The 22,286-nt window shown below is 43.2% G+C and overlaps 1 protein-coding gene across 1 annotated transcript; it reads right to left on the bottom strand.

Moving 5' to 3' along the window:
* Window positions 1-23: 23 nt before the first annotated feature.
* LOC120054798 (UBX domain-containing protein 6-like) lies at window positions 24-14,292 on the bottom strand. Its single transcript, XM_039002430.1, has 11 exons — window positions 13,911-14,292; window positions 12,100-12,257; window positions 11,890-11,960; window positions 11,073-11,195; window positions 10,779-10,876; window positions 10,244-10,319; window positions 9,824-9,908; window positions 6,242-6,461; window positions 5,951-6,081; window positions 1,244-1,392; window positions 24-1,134 (listed from the first exon to the last, which is right to left on the bottom strand). Exons 1-11 carry the CDS (start codon window positions 13,991-13,993, stop codon window positions 1,009-1,011), a joined length of 1,320 nt encoding a protein of 439 aa, XP_038858358.1. The 5' UTR covers window positions 13,994-14,292; the 3' UTR covers window positions 24-1,008.
* Window positions 14,293-22,286: the final 7,994 nt, after the last annotated feature.

Raw genomic sequence — 22,286 nt, 5'->3', positions numbered from 1 at the left:
TGAACATGCTTTATGTGCAGCCATTTGCAAATCCTAAATGTTTATTTTTTATGGGGGATACAGCAATATCTTGATGCAACCTTCATCTTTATTACAGGCAGGTTTAAAAGCAACACAACATGACTGAGCTTTGATACCTAGACCTTCATTTTCTAGTTATTCTTAAACAAGGTTAGGAAAACATTTCTTAGTACATTTGCTAATTGCTGCTGTTCATGTCCGGACTGAACTGAAACATAGGAGGTTACGCCTGAACGCATACAGAAGCAGTGGACATGCTGTGAGGAGAGGTAGGTTGTCATTCCAGCCATCACCTGGTATAAGCCTCAGCAAAAAAAATCCGTTGTTGGTTACATACAGTACAAACCAACCAAAAACAACCACCACTATCACAGATTTCCATGCTGCTGAAATCAAATCACATTATTGATAGTTTAGGAAATTACTCAATTGAATGACTTACAAAACCCTCATTCAATAAAGAAAGTTAACATCAGGAGCTCTGTCCAGTAACCTTCACTTTTAAGGTACTGGTATAACAATGCTTGCTGCTGTAACCTTAGTGTTAGTGAGGTCAAATAGAATACAAGTTCTCTTAAATAAAATAGCTTAACCGTTAAACATTGTGGTCCACAGCTAGTCTGGCTCACAAAAACAGCAACTGAAACCTTACCACTCAACAACCAGTCTGGTCTCCATCACCCATTCGCTCATATGTAAAGCTAGTATTGTATGTCAGTATTTGTTGCGTAAGCAGGATGCACGTTGAAGCGGAGCAGAAGGGTGACACTGACAACAGGATCTCATACCATGCTGAGCTCTCTGTGGGAGTAAGGGAGCCATTTCAGATCATCCTACATTCAAGGTACAATACAAAAAAACACTGCATGGCATGTCTCCTCTTTAGAAACCCCTGTTATTGTTTCCTTTAAAAGGATTAGTTGTGTATTTCTACAGCCTTTGAAATGTGGTTTGGAGATGGTGTCATCTCCAACCTGCAGGGACAGTTCAGCCAAGGGTTCGAATATTCTTCAGTAGCTCTGGCTTGAGGAGTGCAGGACCCTTTCCAACGGCAGCAGAAATGTCCGCTTGCACTGCGGCATCCCAAGAAAATGTCAGCAGAACAGCAGGGACCTCCGAGAGAGAGAGAGGCATTAGTCAGCACCTTTGTACAACAAAAGTAAATTGATTGCATTGCTTATTTTGCCTGATATTTACATTTTCTGAAAAAATGTCTGCTTACCAGGCTACATTCATTCAGGGCCAACTCTTGGGCCTCCCTGAGTTTGTGTCCTCCTGGCGCCACCAGCTCAAAGGGCTGCCAGCCGTCCACCAGGGAGTCCCGCACAAACTGGAAGAGCACAGACACCTTGTCCCAGGCCAGGAAGGTGCCTGAAGGGCAAAATATGTGAAAATGGAGGCACTGTGCTTTTACCGGTATTTACAGCATTATCCACTAGCGTTGCTGCAGGTAGAAAATTCTACTAAATGTTCTGTATTTGACCCAAGCGGTCTCCAATCAATGTCTGGTTGTGCATGTGAGTTTGGGGGGAATCGCCTAAGCCAGGGGACGCCTAACTGCAAATCTTAAATCGCACAAAACCTATTATTTGTCAGGAATACTATTTGTAGATCAGTGATCCTACACCTAACTTTGTTCAAGCTGATTCGCCAACGGACTATGGAAGTTACATTGTAATGCAGTTTGTGAGTTTTGTGCAATTAAGGTTCACAGAGCTACGAGTCCTACTGCCAAATTAATCTAAGAATGATTGTCAGTGTCATGTTAGAAGCACCCCAATGCATTTGACTGGTGAACACCTACAGTACACCAGCTGTTGGAAACCCTAAACATTCTTTGCTCAAATGTTTATACAGTACAAGTAAAAAGTTTGAACACATCTACTAATTCAAGGGTTTTTCTTAATTTTTACTATTTTCTACATTGTAGAATAATAGTGAAGACATCAAAGCTATGGAATCATGTAGTAACCAAAAAAGTTAAATCAAAATACACTGCTCCAAAAAATAAAGGGAACACTAAAATAACACATCCTAGATCTGAATGAATGAAATATTCTTATTAAATACCTTTTTCTTTACATCGTTGAATGTGCTGACAACAAAATCACACAAAAATGATCAATGTAAATCAAATTTATCAACCCATGGAGGTCTGGATTTGGAGTCACACTCAAAATTAAAGTGGAAAACCACACTACAGGCTGATCCAACTTTGATGTAATGTCCTTAAAACAAGTCAAAATGAGCCTCAGTAGTGTGTGTGGCCTCCACGTGCCTGTATGACCTCCCTACAACGCCTGGGCATGCTCCTGATGAGGTGGCGGATGGTCTCCTGAGGGATCTCCTCCCAGACCTGGACTAAAGCATCCGCCAACTCCTGGACAGTCTGTGGTGCAACGTGGCGTTGGTGGATCGAGCGAGACATGTTGTCCCAGATGTGCTCAATTGGATTCAGGTCTGGGGAACGGGCGGGCCAGTCCATAGCATCAATGCCTTCCTCTTGCAGGAACTGCTGACACACTCCAGCCACATGAGGTCTAGCATTGTCTTGCATTAGAAAGAACCCAGGGCCAACCGCACCAGCATATGGTCTCACAAGGGGTCTGAGGATCTCATCTCGGTACCTAATGGCAGTCAGGCTACCTCTGGCGAGCACATGGAGGGCTGTGCGGCCCACCAAAGAAATGCCACCCCACACCATGACTGACCCACCGCCAAACCGGTCATGCTGGAGGATGTTGCAGGCAGCAGAACGTTCTCCACGGCGTCTCCAGACTCTGTCACGTCTGTCACATGTGCTCAGTGTGAACCTGCTTTCATCTGTGAAGAGCACAGGGCGCCAGTGGCGAATTTGCCAATCTTGGTGTTCTCTGGCAAATGCCAAACGTCCTGCACGGTGTTGGGCTGTAAGCACAACCCCTACCTGTGGACGTCGGGCCCTCATACCACCCTCATGGAGTCTGTTTCTGACCGTTTGAGCAGACACATGCACATTTGTGGCCTGCTGGAGGTCATTTTGCAGGGCTCTGGCAGTGCTCCACCTGCTCCTCCTTGCACAAAGGCGGAGGTAGCGGTCCTGCTGCTGGGTTGTTGCCCTCCTACGGCCTCCTCCACGTCTCCTGATGTACTGGCCTGTCTCCTGGTAGCGCCTCCATGCTCTGGACACTACGCTGACAGACACAGCAAACCTTCTTGCCACAGCTCGCATTGATGTGCCATCCTGGATGAGCTGCACTACCTGAGCCACTTGTGTGGGTTGTAGACTCCGTCTCATGCTACCACTAGAGTGAAAGCACCGCCAGCATTCAAAAGTGACCAAAACATCAGCCAGGAAGCATAGGAACTGAGAAGTGGTCTGTGGTCACCACCTGCAGAACCACTCCTTTATTGGGGGTGTCTTGCTAATTGCCTATAATTTCCACCTTTTGTCTATTCCATTTGCACAACAGCATGTGAAATTTATTGTCAATCAGTGTTGCTTCCTAAGTGGACAGTTTGATTTCACAGAAGTGTGATTGACTTGGAGTTACATTGTGTTGTTTAAGTGTTCCCTTTATTTTTTTGAGCAGTGTATATTTTATATTTGAGATTCTTCAAAGTAGCCACCCTTTGCCTTGATGACAGCTTTGCATACTCTTGGCATTCTCTCAACCAGCTTCATGAGGAATGCTTTTCCAATAGTCTTGAAGGAGTTCCCACATATGCTGAGCACTTCTTGGCTGCTTTCCTTTGCTCTGCGGTCCAACTCATCCCAAACCATTTCAATTGGGTTGAGGTCAGGTGATTGTGGAGGCCAGGTCATCTGATGCAGCACTCCATCACTCTCCTTCTTGGTAAAATAGCCTTTACACAGCCTGTGGGTTTGTTTTTGGGGTCATTGTCCTGTTGAAAAACAAATGACAGTCCCACTAAGTGCAAACCAGATGGGATGGCGTATCACTGCAGAACGCTGTTGTAGCCATGCTGGTTAAGTATGCCTTGAATTCTAAATAAATCACAAACGTGCCACCAGCAAAGCACCTCCACACCTCAATGCTTCACGGTGGGAACTACACATACGGAGATCATCCATTCACCTAGTCTGCATCTCACAAAGACACAGCGGTTGGAAACAAAAAAAGTAAAAATTTGGACTCAGACCAAAGGACAGATTTCCACCGGTCTAATGTCCATTGCTCGTGTTTCTTGGCCCAAGCAAGTCTCTTATTATGTGTCTTTTAGTAGTGGTTTCTTTGCAGGAATTTGACCATGTAGGCCTGATTCACGCAATCTCCCCTGAATAGATGATGTTGAGATGTGTCTGTTACTTGAACTCTGAAGCATTTATTTGGGCTGCAATCTGAGGCTAGTAACTAATGAACTTATCCTCTGCAGCAGAGGTAACTCTGGGTCTTCCTTTCCTGTGCCAGTCCTCATGAGAGCCAGTTTCATCATAGCGTGATGGTTTTTGCAACTGCACTTTTTTATTTTACCTTTATTTAACTAGGCAAGTCAGTTAAGAACAAATTCTTATTTACAATGATGGCCTAGGAACAGTGGGTTAACTGCCTTGTTCAGGGGCAGAACAACAGATTTTTACCTTGTCAGCTCGGGGATTCGATCTAACAACTTTTCGGTTACTGGCCCAATGCTCTTGAAGAAACTTTCAAAGTTCCTGAAATGTTCTGGATTGACTGACCTTCATGGACTGTCGTTTCTCTTTGCTTATTTGAGATGTTCTTGCCATAATATGGACTTGGTCTTTTACCAAATAGGGCCATCTTCTGTATACCACCCCTACCTTGTCACAACTGATTGGCTCAAACGTATTAAGGAAATAAATTCCACAAATTAACAATGCACACCCGTTAATTTTAATGGCTTCCAGGTGACCACCTCATGAAGCTGGTTGAGAGATTGCCAAGAGTGTACAAAGATGTCATCAATGCAAAGGGTGACTACTTTGAAGAACCTCAAATATAAAAAATGATTTATTTAACACTTTTTTAGTCACTATATTATTCCATATGTGTTATTTCATAGTTTTGATGTCTTCACTATTATTCTACAATGTAGAAAATAGTAAAAATAAAGAAAAACCCTTGAATGAGTAGGTGTGTCCAAACTTGACTGGTACGGTCTATCACAGTGCCATCCGTTTTGTCACCAAAGCCCCTTATACCACCCACCACTGCAACCTGTATGCTCTAGTCAGATGGCCCTCGCTACATATTCGTCGCCAGACCCACTGGCTCCAGGTCATCTATAAGTCTATGCTAGGTAAAGCTCCGCCTTATCTCAGCTCACTGGTCACCATAGTAACACCCACCCGTAGCACGCGCTTCAGCAGGTATATCTCACTGGTCATCCCCAAAGCCAACACCTCCTTTTACCGACTTTCCTTCCAGTTCTCTGCTGCCAATGACTGGAACGAATTGCAAAAATCGCTGAAGCTGGAGATTTATATTTCCCTCACTAACTTTAAACATCAGCTATCTGAGCAGCTAACCTGATCGCTGCAGCTGAACGCAGCCCATCCAATCTACCTACCTCATCCCCATATTGTTTTTATTTACTTTTCTGCTCTTTTGCACACCAGTATTTCTACTTGCACATCCTCATCTGCACATCTATCACTCCAGTGTTAATTTGCTAAATTGTAATTACTTCGCTACTATGGCCTATTTATTGCCTTACCTCCTCACGCCATTTGCACACTTTCTTTTTTTCTATTGTGTTATTGACTGTATGCTTGTTTATTCCATGTGTAACTGTGTTGTTGTTTGTCGCACTGCTTTGCTTTATCTTACCCAGGTCGCACTTGTAAATGAGAACTTGTTCTCAACTAGCCTATCTGATTAAGTAAAGGTGAAATAAAATATTTATTTTTTTTAAACTCTATTTCTGCTTATCACATTAAAGTAGGTGTCTGCTGGCAGATACAGACCCTGCAGTATGTTTCCATCAGGCAGTCGTATTCTCAGCAGGGTGTAGTTGTATTTCCTCCTCTCCCTCTGCTCCTCTCTCTCCCGCATGGCCTTGGTACGCAGCATGGCGTTCTTCTCCACCGCCTCGCTCCTGAATACCACACACAACCACCATGACTTTATCTTACAAACAAAATAGTCATAACTGGAACAAACCACCCAACAATAATACACATGTCATGTGCACTAATGGAGTGTACCTTACACAATAAATACAAGTAGTATCAGTGCCATCAGTGAGTTGTCCATACTTTTGCTGCTGCTCCCTCTTGAGCTCCTCTGCAGTGAGGTTGTAGAACTCTGGGGGTAGTTCGAAACGCATGGCGTTGGGGGAGGGTCTGAAGGTCTGGGGCTGGTGGTCCAGCTGGGCTCTGACTGGCTCTCCCCTTTGCAGCCGGTCCATACTCTCCTTCATCACCTCCAGGGCCTCCGGGTCATGCTCCATCAGCACCAGGAACTCTTCACTCTCCTCTGGGAAGGCAAGATGAATCCGCAATTATTATCCCGGGTACCACTTATAGCAGTGGTTCTCAACTGGTTTTGTATTGGGATCCAAATTGAATCAGGTTGTCTCGATCCCATATTTGCGTCGCTTTTTGTTGTTGATGTCGTCAAAGATGCAATCTGGAAAACTATTTTGATAGTAAATGTAGCAATTATATAACAAGGGAACAGTCCCACCGTTTTCATTGTCAACAATTCCATTTTGCACATACAGTTGAAGTCGGAAGTTTACATACACTTAGGTTGGCCTCATTAAAACTCGTTTTCCAACCACTCCACAAATTTCTTGTTAACAAACTATAGTTTTGGCAAGTCGGTTAGGACATCTACTTTGTGCATGACAAGTAATTTTTCCAACAATTGTTTACAGACAGATTATTTCACTTATAATTCACTGTATCACAATTCCAATGGGTCAGAAGTTTACATACACTAAGTTGACTGTGCCTTTAAACAGCTTGTAAAATTCCAGAAAATGATGCCATGGCTTTAGAAGCTTCTGATAGGCTAATTGACATACTTTGAGTCAATTGGAGGTGTACCTGTGGATGTATTTCAAGGCCTACCTTCAAACTCAGTGCCTCCTTGCTTGACATCATGGGAAAATCAAAAGAAATCAGCCAAGACCTCATAAAAAAACAATTGTAGACCTCCACAAGTCTGGTTCATCCTTGGGAGCAATTTCCAAACGCCTGAAGGTACCACATTCATCTGTACAAACAATAGTACGCAAGTATAAACACCGTGGGACCACGCAGCCGTCATGCCGCTCAGGAAGGAGACGCGTTCTGTCTCCTAGAGATGAACGTACTTTGGTGCAAAAAGTGCAAATCAATCCCAGAACAACAGCAAAGGACCTTGTGAAGATTCTGGAGGAAACAGGTACAAAAGTATCTATATCCACAGTAAAACGAGTCCTATATCGACATAACCTGAAAGGCTGCTCAGCAAGGAAGAAGCCACTGCTCCAAAACCGCCATAAAAAAGCCAGACTACGGTTTGCAACTGCACATGGGGACAAAAATCGTACCTTTTGGAGAAATGTCCTCTGGTCTGATGAAACAAAAATAGAACTGTTTGGCCACAATGACCATCGTTATGTTTGGAGGAAAAAGGGGGATGCTTGCAAGCCGAAGAACCCCATCTCAACCGTGAAGCATGGGGGTGGCAGTATCATGTTGTGGGGGTGCTTTGCTGCAGGAGGGACTGGTGCACTTCACAAAATAGATGTGGATATATTGAAGCAACATCTCAAGACATCAGTCAGGAAGTTAAAGCTTTGTCGCAAATGGGTCTTCCAAATGGACAATGATCCCAAGCATACTTCCAAAGTTGTGGCAAAATGGCTTAAGGACAACAAAGTCAAGGTATTGGAGTGGCCATCACAAAGCCCTGACCTCAATCATATAGAAAATTTGTGGGCAGAACTGAAAAAGCGTGTGTGCGAGCAAGGAGGCCGACAAACCTGACTCAGTTACACCAGCTCTGTCAGGAGGAATGGGCCAAAATACACCCAACGTATTGTGGGAAGCTTGTGGAAGGCTACCCGAAACATTTGACCCAAGTCAAACAATGTAAACGCAATGCTACCAAATACTAATTGAGTGTAAGTAAACTTCTGATCCACTGGGAATGTGATGAAAGAAATAAAAGCTGAAATAAATAATTCTCTACTATCATTCTGACATTTCACATTCTTAAAATAAAGTGGTGATCCTAACTGACCTAAGACAGGACATTTTTACTAGGATTAAATGTCAGGAATTGTAAAAAACTGAGTTTAAATGTATTTGGCTAAGGTATGTAAACTTCCGACTTCAACTGTATTCTTGATTAAAAATGTTAAGCTCACTGGTTTGAGACCCCCCAAAAAATCTAACAAATCCGCTAAATAGTGCCGCTAATAACTCTATATTGAAAATAATGTGGGTAAAATTGTTCAGAGGATAAATCATAGGTTAAAAAAAATATAGGTTTCTTATAATTTTTTTACTAACTTTCTACCTGGTTTTAGTTTTGACTTGAGTATAATATACACTACATTGCCAAAAGTATGTGGACACCTGCTCGTCGAACATCTCATTCCAAAATCATGGTTATAATATGGAGTTGGTCCCTCCTTTGCACTCTTCTGGGAAGGCTTTCCACTAGATGTTGGAACATTGCTGCGGGGACTTGCTTCCATTCAGCCACAAGAGCATTAGTGAGGTCGGGCACTGATGTTGGGCGATTAGGCCCGCAGTCGGCATTCGAATTCATCCCAAAGGTGTTTGATGGGGTTGAGGTCAGGACTTTGTGTAGGCCAGTCAAGTTCTTCCACACCGATCTCGACAAACCACTTCTGAATGGACCTCGCTTTGTGCATGGGGGCATTGTCATGCTGAAACAGGAAAGGGCCTTCCCCAAAATGTTGCCACAAAGTTGGAAGCACAGAATCGTCTAGAATGCCATTGTATGCTGTAGTGTTAAGATTTCCCCCTGGAACTAAGGGACATAGCCCGAACCATTAAAAAACAGCCCCAGACCATTATTCCTCCTCCACCAAACTTTACAGTTGGCACTATGTGTTCGGGCAGGTTGCGTTCTCCTAGCCAGATGATGAAGCGTGATTCATTACTCCAGAGAACGTGTTTCCACTGCTCCAGAGTCCAATGGCAAGCTTTACACTACTCTAGCCGACACTTGGCATTGCGCATGGTGATCTTAGGCTTGTGTGCGGCTGCTCGGCCATGGAAACCCATTTCATTAACCTCCTGACGAACAGTTATTGTGCTGACGTTGCTTCCGCAGGCAGTTTGGAACTCAGTAGTGAGTGTTGCAACCAAGGACAGACGATTTTTACGCGCCTCGCGCTTCAGCTCTCGGTGGTCCCGTTCTGTGTGCTTGTGTGGCCTACCACTTTGCGGCTGAGCCGTTGTTGCGCTTAAACATTTCCACTTCACAATAACAGCACTTACAGTTGACCGGGTCAGCTCTAGCAGGGCAGAAATTTGACGAACTGACTTGTTGGAAAAGTGCCATCCTATGACGGTGCCACGTTGAAAGTTACTGAGCTCTTCGGGAAGGCCCTTTTACTGACCATGTTTGTCTATGGAGATTGCATGGCTCTGTGCTCGATTTTATACACCCAACAGCAATGGGTGTGGCTGAAATAGCCGAATCCACAAATTTGAAAAGGGTGTCCACATACTTTTGTATATATAGTTTTTTTTTTAGACATTCATTTAAAACCTCCCGCGACACACCAGCTGAGAATCGCTGCCTCTGCAGAAACATACTAGGCCACACAGACAATAGGAAGCACAGATGTTGCATTTGGATGGGTTTACCTTGTCCCTGCACATCCAGCATGATGCTCTGAAAGCCCACAGCCTGCAAGAACTCCCGACTGCCCTCCACAGTCTTCACCTTCTCCTAAGGAGAGAGAGAGCGAGAACAGACAGGGAGAGATCAGACAGGGAGACAGGGAGAGATCAGACAGGGAGAGAGAGAGATCAGACGGAGAGAGAGAGAGATCAGACAGGGGGAGAGAGAGAGATCAGACAGGGGGAGAGAGAGAGATCAGACAGGGGGAGAGAGAGATCAGACAGGGGGAGAGATCAGACAGGGAGAGAGAGAGAGAGATCAGACAGGGAGAGAGAGAGAGATCAGACAGAGAGAGAGAGCGATCAGACAGGGAGAGAGGTGAATGGACCACACCAACAGAAAACATTGAGTCTCACATTACCCTCCTTATGACTCAAATGTACCTGGAACACCTTGTTACTGAGTTTGATCTTCCTGTACTTCTCTTCTGTGGGGTTCTTACAGATGTTTTCAATGTACCTGAAAAGATGGGAGAAAATTATTACATTTACATTTAAGTCATTTAGCAGACGCTCTTATCCAGAGCGACTTACAAATTGGAAAGTTCATACATATTCATCCTGGTCCCCCCGTGGGGAATGAACCCACAAACCTGGCGTTGCAAGCGCCATGCTCTACCAACTGAGCCACACGGGACCACAATTATGGCATGTCAGGACACTCATCGCATGAACTCTTGTCAACATGACAATGTAAATCACACATTATATCAGGGTTTCCCAAACTCGGTCCTGGGCTCCCCCCTGGGTGCACATGGTTTTTGCCCTAGCACTACACAGCTGATTCAAAGAATCAAAGCTTGATGATGAATTGGTTATTTGAATCAGCTGTGAAGTGCTAGGGCAAAAACGTGCACTCAGGGGGGTCCCAGGACAGAGTTTGGGGAACCCTGCATTATAGGACAGTTCCATTTCTCACTTGCTTATGATGTCCACTGCAGCCTTGACTTTCTCCCTGTCCTTGTTGAAGGTATGAACCATCATTATGGAAGCCTCCACTGCGTCCTCTTCAAACCGCTGTTGGACAAGACAAGGTTTATCATGTGTATTCAGTCAGGACCATACTAATGAAAAAGGAGGGTTTGTGGCAAATTAGTGTTAAGGCTTTTTACATCAATTCTTCATGTCAGTCAAAATCAGATAATGCAATCATGATTATCATACAATCATGACATCATATGACTTTAAAAAGAAGAATCACTTTCAGACCTACCATGAAAATGGCCTCTTTAATGTGCACTTCTCTCCCGCTCTTAGTTAAGGTGGCTCCAGTAAGCGGGCAGGTGAAATACACACCTGTTACTGAGAGAAATACCGGATCCTTAACACTGGAGCCCTGCAAAAGATGACACATACTAGCTATAAATAACAACTCAATGGCAGTAGTGGCACAATAATTTGTATGTGAGTAACAGTAACATGCTGAGCACACCGCTCGCGTTGGTAAATAAATGTACACATACATGTTATTCAATCATTGCACCCACACTGGTCGTGCGCGCGCGTCTGCATAGACAGGTGCTAAAATAGAACTTGGTTATATTTGTGACGCTTGACTCGCTGCAAGTCCCGCCTCCTCATTGTTTTTTAGCAGCATATACCCACATGGGTGATTGAAAGATGAACTGAGGTCCACACTCCAGTCCGTAGTGGTAATGCACCTTAAAGATGGTTGCCAACTGCCATATAAAGTCGAAAGAAGAAGCCTGAAGGAGGAAAGATTAGTAGAAACTAACTTTACCCTTTTATCTGTGAATAATTGTCAGAGTATGCACCTTGTGCATTTCAGGTAAAATAACAACCCAATGTTTATATCCCAGGACAAATTAGCTAGCTAAATTGCCATAAATGTTTAATGCTTTTCAACCTGTCCCCAAATTAATATAGTTGGTTCAGAGTTTGTTTTGATATTTCAAACTGCGTGTCCTGATCGCATCTGGTGTGGGTGGACAAAATAAAAATGCGCGCGATGGAGTGTGCGGTCTGTTCAGCATGTAAGAGAAAATGTATTAATGTAATGTATTCCTTGCCTCAACAGCTGTTATCTTTTCCTTCTCGGTCGCTGCTACTGCCGCAGCTTCTGCATCAAGCTCTCTTTTCACTGTGGAGTGATAAATAAAGAAAGACCATTAACCCACAACCCAGTTCTTTATTTCTGACCACTGATGTGAAACACCTGCACGGCTTTGACATCATCAGTCATTTAAGCAGCAGTTGTTGGATGCATAGGAATCGCTCACCCTGGAGCCGGATGGCATCCTGTGAGGTTTGTGCCCGTGGGCGTGACTGCCCCTCGATCCTGGCCAGAGCTGCAGCCCCTGCCTTCTGAGCTCCTTCAGTGGGAGCAGCATGACGGGGCTTGGCAGGGCCACTGTTCTGCACCACTCGGGGCTTGGAGCTGCAGGGAACAGAAGGGGACACGTTCACCATTTGACTGCACTTACACTACATGCTGTGAAATATAAAGTTATATGGCTTGTTAGCTAAACTCACAAGGGTTTGCATTTAATAGAACAGGCTATGATGATGTAGTCTAGCTGATTCCAAACTCAAAGTCCTCCTGACTTCAGAGTCTGGAAAGGCTGTTTTGATTTTATTGTCACGATGAGTTGATAATGAAGTGGGCTGTGCTTTTACTGTTTGGTTCTCCTCTGGCTCTTTCTCACGCCATGTGTCTTTCTTTTACGCCTGCAACATTAGAATACTCTCAAACACCCACAGCCCCAGAGAGCTGCCCCCTTCCATTATATCTGTTACAGTTTCAAATCCAAACGAGAGGTCTGTTAGTTGAGAATTATCTGTTAATTGAATGATTAGAATATTCCACCCTGAAACATATAATTGTATGGAATTCATTAGAATGTATAAAATCATAATCAATAAATGTGTAGTCCTAGTCAGAATTAGGGTAAAACAATATGTCTTTATGGTATTTTAAACACAGACTGTCTGAGCTCGGTGCCGACCTGACTAGAGATTTGGGAGAGAACGGGGAGTATGTCTCAAAGACAAGGTCTCCCTAATCTCTGTCGGCTGGGGAGTGAGACAGTGTGTGCGTAGCAGGACATTGTGTGCGTCTGTTTGTGTGTATGTGTGTGCGTGGGAAGTCAGTATAAAATTAATTGTTTTGTATTCTTGACTTCAGAACGTTCCCGTAAATAAACCTTTTTGACTGTTTTAGCTGGGCCTCCGTCTGTTTCATTCGACCAGGATCTTACATATTCTGGTTTGCAGACTGAGTAATATAATTAAATTGGGTTATGTACCTGGAGAACATAATTCTCTTATCAGGTCTCAAACATAGAAATATTATATTTTGTTCTCAACCCCCCAGGAATTTTTGTTGTTGTTGAGAGAACCAATCAATGCCTCCGCTCAATTACTGAGCGAATATTGCATTAACAAACAGCCTCCTTTCCAGACCAGTGAGTCACAGCTCTTCCTCCATAGAGATCCTATTAAATTGGTCCGTGCTACCCGGGATGTCCCCATTGAAGTTGACACTCTAAATCACAGGTGTCAAACTCATTCCACGGAGGGCCGAGTGTCTGCGGGTTTTCGCTCCTCCCTTGTACTTGATTGATGAATTAACATCACTAATTAGTTAGGAACTCCCCACACCTGGTTGTCTAGGGCTTTATTGAAAGGAAAAACCAAAAACCTGCAGACACTCGGCCCTCCGTGGAATGAGTTTGACACCCCTGCAAAATGGTTAGTGTAGGGCCGTCCCAAGGATAACGGAGAGCACTGACCCTATTAAATTTGAATTTAATTAAAGTATTACAATTCCTGACTATGTCTTCCTCGCTGTGGTGGCGTAAACCAGGCTAATGTAACGATGATGCACCCTGTCCTGAACACTAGAAAAACAAACATAACGGAGCCCATCCAGGTCACGGGGAAGGCAACTCTACGAATCAGACATATCATATACTTGCTGTGTCGATTATATAAACATATTTTCAACAACTGAACTGTCAACAACATGAGCAAAGCCGTTAACGTTAGCTGGCTACGTTAGCGTGCTAGCTCACTAGAAAAGTTTGTTTACCTGCCGCCTTCTGCGAGTTTCTTTCCTGGCCCCGCTGACTTGAATTTTATATCTTTCTTTATGTCCTCGAAAAATTTCTTCATTGTTTACTGTTTTTCACAAGAAAATAACCTGAAATACAGCACAGCTGAATGAAAAAAGCTTAGTATATTCTTTACATCAAAATGCAAGGGTCGTTACCACAGCCACAAAGTCATACTCCGCCTATTTCGACAATGTATTCTTAAATGTGATTTTAAACCTAACCTTAACCAAAATGTTAACCTTATGCCTAACCGTAAATTAAGATCAAAAAGCAAATTTAGTTTTCATCAATTTTTACAATATAGCACATTTGGACTTTGTGGCTATGCTATCTAGTGGAAACTCAAAGGAAGAGGAAACGGACGATAAACGGGTCTATCCACGAAGTTGTGATAGATTATGTACAGCGGTCTCTGGTGGTCTGGGTGTACAATCATGCGGCTGCGTTCCAATGAAATAAATACGTTTCAATTCTCAATTGCGTACAAGCAATTTTGGGATCTATGTTGAAACGTATCTATAGCAGAACAGCAATTATCAAATGCTCAAATACATAAACAGAACTTCTGATAATTTTCTTGCCTTTGTACCCGACTTGCATATCTTAGACCATCTTTGCAAAACTTTAAATACAAATGTAATCAGTGAATACAAAATTCAGTGTTTAGCAGGGGCTTTTCTAGGATTTAAAGACATTGGGAGCATAGCCCAAAGCCAGTAGGGGGGTCTCCTCCGGAATTTCAACAGCTAAATGCATTAATTTGTTGCACTTTGAGAGTAATATTGAGAGATTAGAACATTGAGATTTTAGATATTTTTTTAGGTAACTTGAACCTTCCACAGCAGACACTGCCAGTACTCAATTACATTTCCTACTGTGGATCTCTCTACTCTGGAACACATAGCCTACATATACAGGCTATTGCCAAAAACCACTCAACATCAGACAGACTCTGACCTGTCCAATAAGCCAAAACTGATGAAAGAATCACACAGTACCCAAACAAACACACACTCTCTCTCTCTCTCTCTCTCTCTCTCTCTCTCTCTCTCTCTCTCTCTCTCTCTCTCTCTCTCTCTCTCTCTCTCTCTCTCTCTCTCTCTCTCTCTCTCTCTCTCTCTCTCTCACACACACACACACACACACACTGTGCAGTAATTCGAATCCATAGAGCAGCTTTAAGTGATACAGTCTACTGTGCGCTCACCCTTCCTCTGCCTCTCTCCTTCACTTTCTCTGTGTCGTCTGTTGTTGTCTCTCTTCTTCTGTTGCTGTCTCTTAGTATTCTATGTTGCTGTCGTTTGTCTACCATCCTCTCTCATCCTGTCCTCGTTGTAAAAAGTGTAAAAGTAAACAATTGTTTTAATAGTAATTTCACCTCACCATGTTTTACTTTCACTGTCTGTATTTCACTTCTTATAATACGTGAAAATAAATCCAAGTAATTAGAATCTATAGAGCAGCTTTTTTTAACCTTTATTTAACTAGGCAAGTCAGTTAAGAACAATTTCTTATTTTCAATGACAGCCTAGGAACAGTGGGTTAACGACAGATTTTTCCCTTGTCAGCTTGGGGATTTGATCTTGCAACCTTTCAGTTACTAGTCCAACACTCTAACCACTAGGCTACCCTGCTGCCCCAGCCTACTATGTGCTCAGTCCACCTCTGTTCTCTCTCCATCTTCCTTCATTTTCTCTGGGTCTTATTAGGGCTGTTGCAGTGATGATATTACTGCCACACCGGCAGTCATCAGAAGTCATGACCACAGTAAAATTCCATGTGACCATTGAGTCACAGTAATCTCCTCTTATGCACTCTGGACATGCTTTGGTAGTACCCAACTCAGTAACAACCAACAGGTCCTAATGGCCTGGTACTCAGGGCTCTATTGTTCCTCTAACCACTCTGACATCAATGCAAATGCAATCTAAAATCACATCAAACACACAAAACAGGAGGTCTATCATACTTACACACTTAGGCCTATCAAACTCACATAACTGTGATGATCAATTTGAAGAAAGAAGTTCAACAACAGGTTGAAACTGAGTGTAAAACATAGGAGTTCTGGATGTTGTTTGAAAGCCTAACACAACGAAATAGACAGCGCTAAGATGATGATTAATTCAAAACATCCATATGCATATTATAGGTTATGCATACGCATGTGCTTATGAGCCCAAGCCCGTTTTTTTTTTTTAAATTTTATTATGATTGTGCCATTGTACAATACATAGCCTACCATATATTACGCATTGCAGAAAAACATAAAACAAAACTGATTTTCAAATGTCTTTGGGGCATAATTTGTCAGGCCTATACCACAAAATGAAACACATTTGAGTAATTGTCTTTGAGTGTGGACTTCATTATTATGCATACTGGATGGACTGGTTACCTTATGCTACACTCCAAAATGTCAATCCACGAGTCTGGGAGAGAAAGTATAGCCCTAGGCGATGCTGTTGGTTCATTGATTGTGCAGGGCTGCTTACAGTTAGCCTACAATTAGTGAATTTATATTTGATTTTGAATAGCCTAGTAATAGGGAATTTTTATATTTTCATAATTAATTGGGCAACACATTACCCTCAGCTATACAGAATATCTCACCACCATGCATTTCCATCTCCTCCTCTCTCTAATGTATTCCTTTCTCGAGTGCGCAGAGGGGCTGTCAACATTTTAGTGAATTATGTTCCTTTGCGAAAACATGTTACTATCGATGTTCCCGAACAGATTTCACTTGGTTTCCCAAATTAAGCACTGGATAGCTGCAGGAATATGGTTGGAGAGCCCATGGCATACAGAGTTTGGACCGAATATCACCTGTCGTGCAGCGATGCTCCTCAAACAGTGGATGATGCTTGGAGTGAAATAAGTGTTGTTATATTTATTTCTCAGCAGCTCATATTAAGCATATCTCCACTATAAAACTGAAGTAGCCTACCCGGCATCATTGACAAACGGACTGGTGGGAAAGCCTCTATTTTCTATTTGAGTGTATACAGATTACATGTTTTTTTCCCCCCACCCATGTTCCTGCCCATTTGATAATGGGCCATTCTAAAGCTAAACAAATTTGACATATTAGTAAAAACAAGATTAAATTGAGAATAGTCTGATCATTGAAAATATGATCACTTGATGAGAGAACAGCTTTGGCAGCCTGAGGCAAGGAAAAGAGTGCAAGCTTTTTTTGCGACTTTCTCAAATCATCAATAGCCTAACCCCTTGATTTTTCCACATTTTGTTAGGTTATAGTTTTATTATAAAATCGATTAAATTGTTTTTTATCCTCATCAAACTACACACAATAACCCATAATGACAAAGCAAAAACTATTTTTATACATTTTTGCTAATTAAAAAAAAATAGAACAACTGAAATATCACATTTACATAGTATTCAGACCCTTCACTCAGTACTTTGTTGAAGCACTTTTGGCAGCGTTTATAGCCTTGAGTTTTCTTGGGTATGACGCTACAAGCTTGGCACACCTGTATTTGGGGAGTCTCTCCGATTCTTCTCTGTAGATCCGCTGAAACTCTGTCAGGTTGGATAGGGAGCGTTGCTGCACAGCTATTTGCAGGTCTCTCCAGAGATGTCCGATCGGGTTCAAGTCCGGGCTCTGGCTGGGCCACTCAAGGACATTCAGAGACTTATCCCGAAGCCACTCCTGCGTTGCCTTGGCTGTGTGCTTAGGGCTGTTGTCCTGTTGGAAGGTGAACCTTCGCCCCAGTCTGAGGTCCTGAGCGCTCTGGAGAAGGTTTTCATCAAGGATCTTTCTGTACTTTGCCTCAATCCTGACGAGTCTCCCAGTCCCTGCCACTGAAAAACATCCCCACAGCATGATGCTGCCACCACCATACTTCACTGTAGGGATGGTGCCAGGTTTCCGCCAGACGTGACACTTGGCATTCAGGCCAACGAGTTCAATCTTGGTTTCATCCGATGACAGAATGTTGTTTGTCATGGTCTTTTGGCTAACTCCAAGCAAGCTATCATGTGCCTTTTACTGAGAAGTGGCTTCCGTCTGGTTGGTGGAGTGCTACAGAGATGGTTGTCATTCTGGAAGGTTCTCTCATCTCCACGGAGGAACTCTGGAGCTGTGTCAGAGTGACCATCGGGTTCTTAGTCACCTCCCTGACCAAGGCCCTTCTCCCCCGATTTCTCAGTTTGGCCAGGCGGCCAGCTCTAGGACGAGTCTTGGTGGTTCCAAACTTTCTCCATTTAAGAATGATGGAGGCCACTGTCTTTTTGGCTTTGGTACTGTTGTGGAAATTCTTACACAGGGACACTCGAAGTCAATCTTAATATGAATCATTGTTTATTTGTTAGCGCGCTGGAGAGGTTCCAACCAACTCAATGCACCATAGTACACATGTCAATCAGGAGCTCTGCCTGGGAAGTCCCAGCAGTTGTCTTGTTTACGGCTGTACATAGACAAGTTATATTTGCATAATTAATTCATCATTACCGTTTTGTTTGATTCATGTGACCGACCAATACTGGTTCATAACATGTGACAGACCAATATATCACGAGGCTTCTTCACTCTAAGCTGAAACCTTGAAACTGAGATATCTTTTGTTCTTAAAAACAAAGTCTGGGCGAACTGCCAAATTGCAGCTACTGATAGTGAGGATTCGTTCAGTTAGCCACTTGCATGAACACAGAAATTAGTTAATAGAACAGCACATGAATAGAACACAGAAATTAGTTATAAGAAAAGCATAAACATAAAAAATTCCATTATAGTACCCTTCCACAGATCTGTGCCTCAACACAATCCTGTGTCTGAGCTCTACGGACAATTCCTTCTACCTAATGGCTTGGTTTTTGCTCTGACATGCACTGTCAACTGTGGGACCTTATATAGACAGGTGTGTGCCTTTCCAAATCATGTCCAATCAATTGAATTTACCCCAGGTGGACTCCAATGAAGGTGTAGAAACATCTCAAGGATGATCAATGAAAACAGGATGCACCCGTTCTCAATTTTGAGTCTCATAGCAAAGGGGCTGAATACTTACGTAAATAAGGTATTTCTGTTTTTTATTTGTAAGAAATTTGGTGTTGGTGCATTATGGTGTATTGTGTGTAGATTGCTGAGGATTAAAATAATTTAAAGGATATATTTTTTTAGAATAAGGCTGTAATGTAACAAAAAAAAAGTAACGGGGTCTGAATACTTTCCGATATATATTGTATATTTCTAACACATTCTAAGGTTTGTATCATTCACAACTAAAGTTAACAAATAACTCTAAATCTAGCATATAGGACCTGTTTCAAATGATCACGTTTACGCTCAACAGAGTCACTTCCTATGCGCACTCGCTCCGGAATGGGGAAAATATCCTTTCTAATTTATTCAGTTAAGTTGAATTATATTATTTTTACTATAAAATCATGTAATATAAAATAATGGCATGGGACTTATAAGCATATCTTGTCAGCAAAATGAACAAGCTTACGCCATGGAGCATAGCCAGATAACATACAGTAGGGTATGCCAACTTATATTCTGTTCTTCTGAAATACATTGTCTTCATGTCATAATGTTTCCTTAGACCTGACTAAAAAAAAGAATGGATTTATTGTGATGGTGTATATTCAATTTATTTATTAGACTTTTTAAAATATAGATGTACCAAAGATGTGCATCTGCAGCTTGTATGCATGGAAGCCTGGAGATGCTAAAGGTGTTTACAGTACCAGTCAAAAGTTTGGACACACCTACTCATTCAAGGGTTTTTCATTATTTTAGCCATTTTCTACATTGTAGAATAATAGTTAAGACATTAAAACTATGAAATAACACATATGGAATAATGTAGTAACCATAAAAGTGTTAAACAACAAATCTAAATATATGTAATATTTATATTATTCAAAGTAGCCACCTTTTGCCTTGATGACAGCTTTGCACACTCTTGGCATTCTCTCAACCAGTTTCATGAGGAATGCTTTTCCAACAGTCTTGAAGGAGTTCCCACATAAGCTGAGCACTTGTTGGCTGCTTTTCCTTCACTATGCTGTCCAACTCATCCCAAACCAATCTCAATCATGTGATGAAGCACATCTTATGCAGCACTCTGATGCAGCCTGGAGGTGTATTTTGGGCCATGTCCTGTTGAAAAACGAATGATAGTCCCACTTAGCACAAACCAGATGGGATGGCGTATCGCTGCAGAATGCTGTGGTAGCCATGCTGGTTAAGTGTGCCTTGAATTCTAAATAAATCACAGACAGTGTCCCCAGCAAAGTACCATCATACCTCCTCCATGATTCACAGTAGGAACCACACATGCAGAGATCATCCATTCACCTACTCTGTGTCTCACAAAGACACGGCGGTTGGAACCAAAGATCTCAAATTTGGACTCATCAGACCAAAGGACAGATTGCTCATGTTTCTTAACCCAAGCAAGTCTCTTCTTATTGGTTTCCTTTAGTAGTGGTTTCTTTGCAGCAATTCGACAATGAAGGCCTGATTCATGCAGTCTCCTCTGAACAGTTGATGTTGATGTGTCTGTTACTTGAACTCTGTGAAGAATTAATTTGGGTGGCAATTTCTGAGGCTGGTAACTCTAATGAACTTATCCTCTGCAGCAGAGGTAACTCTGGGTCTTCCTTTCCTGTGCCGGTCCTCATGAGAGACAGTTTCATCATAGCGCTTGAAGAAACTTTCCGCATTGACTGACCTTCAAGTCTTAAAGTAATGATGGACTGTCGTTTCTCTTAGCTTATTTGAGCTGTTCTTGCCATAATATGGACTTGGTCTTTTACCAAATAGGGCTATCTTCTGTAGACCACCCCTGCCTTGTTACAACACAACTGATTGTCTCAAACGCATTAAGAAGGAAAGAAATTCCACAAATTAACTTTTAACAGGCACATCTGTTAATTGAAATGCTGTCACGACTTCCGCCGAAGTCGGTCCCTCTCCTTGTTCGGGCGGCGTTCGACGTCACCGGCCTTCTAGCCACCGCCGATCCACTTTTCATTTTCCATTTGTTTGTCTTACACACCTGGCTTCACTCACCCAATTACTTGTTAATTATTTAACCCTCTGTTCCCCATGTTTGCTTGTGAGTGATTGTTCATTGTACATCAGTCCGTTATTGTGGGCTCGCTATATTGCTTTGTATTTTTGTATTTTTTGAGTAAAGTACGTTGATTACTCATATCTGCTGTCCTGCGCCTGACTCTCTACACCAGCTACACACAGGACCATTACAAATGCACTCCAGATGACTACTTCATGAAGCTGGTTTGAGAGAATGTCAAGAGTGTGCAAAGCTGTCTTCAGGGCAAATGGTGGCTACTTTGAAGATTTTAAAATATAAAATATATTTAGGTTTGTTTAACACTGTAACGACATTCCTCCTCCTCTTCATACGAAGAGGAGGAGTAGTGATTTGACCAAAGTGCAGCGGGTTGTGAATACAGGTCAGGAACGTGACAAACACATTTTTGGTTATTACATGATTCCATATGTGTTATTTCGTAGTTTTTGTCTTCACTATTATTCTACAATGTAGAAAATAGTAAAATAAAGAAAAACCCTTGAATGAGTCGGTTGGGAACCATACCAGGCCAAAACATAGAAATACAAAACCTAGACATACAAACATAGAATGCCCACCCACATCACACCCTGACCAAACAAAAAACAGAAACATAGAAAGCAATCTATGGTCAGGGCGTGATAGTAGTACCCCCCCCCCTCCAAAGGTGCGGACTCCGGCCGCAAAATCTGAACCTATAGGGGAGGGTCTGGGTGGGCATTACTCCGCGGTGGCGGTTCTGATGAGGGACGTGGACCCCGCTCCACTTCTGGCTCGGCCCACTTTAATAATGCCTCTGGAGCGGGAACCCTCACCGCCGACCCCGGACTAGAGGACGCCACTGGACTGATGGTCGAGTCTGGAGTGAGTGGCGCCTCCGGACTGACGAGCGGCTCTGGCGCCTCTGGACTGACGAGCGGCTCTGGCGCCTCCGGACTGACGGGCGGCTCTGGCGCCTCCGGACTGACGGGCGGCTCTGGCGCCTCCGGACTGACGGGCGGCTCTGGCGCCTCCGGACTGACGGGCGGCTCTGGCGCCTCCGGACTGACGGGCGGCTCTGGCAGCTCCGGACTGGAGGGAGAACCTGGAGGGAGGAGACGGAGAGACAACCTGGTGCGTGGGGCTGCCACAGGGCCCACCAGGCTGGGGAGACCTACAGGAGGCCTGGTGCGTGGAGGAGGCACCGGATGGCAACGCTAGATTTCTGAAACACGCTCATGACATGTAGGGTGGACACCTACCTGTCTCGCTCAATGAGAGCTGTACCAGTCACCT

The sequence above is a fragment of the Salvelinus namaycush genome, chromosome 10 (genome assembly GCF_016432855.1).
Source record: "Salvelinus namaycush isolate Seneca chromosome 10, SaNama_1.0, whole genome shotgun sequence".
NCBI classification, from domain to species: Eukaryota; Metazoa; Chordata; class Actinopteri; order Salmoniformes; family Salmonidae; genus Salvelinus; species Salvelinus namaycush.
This window is presented reverse-complemented; position numbering and strand designations above follow the sequence as displayed.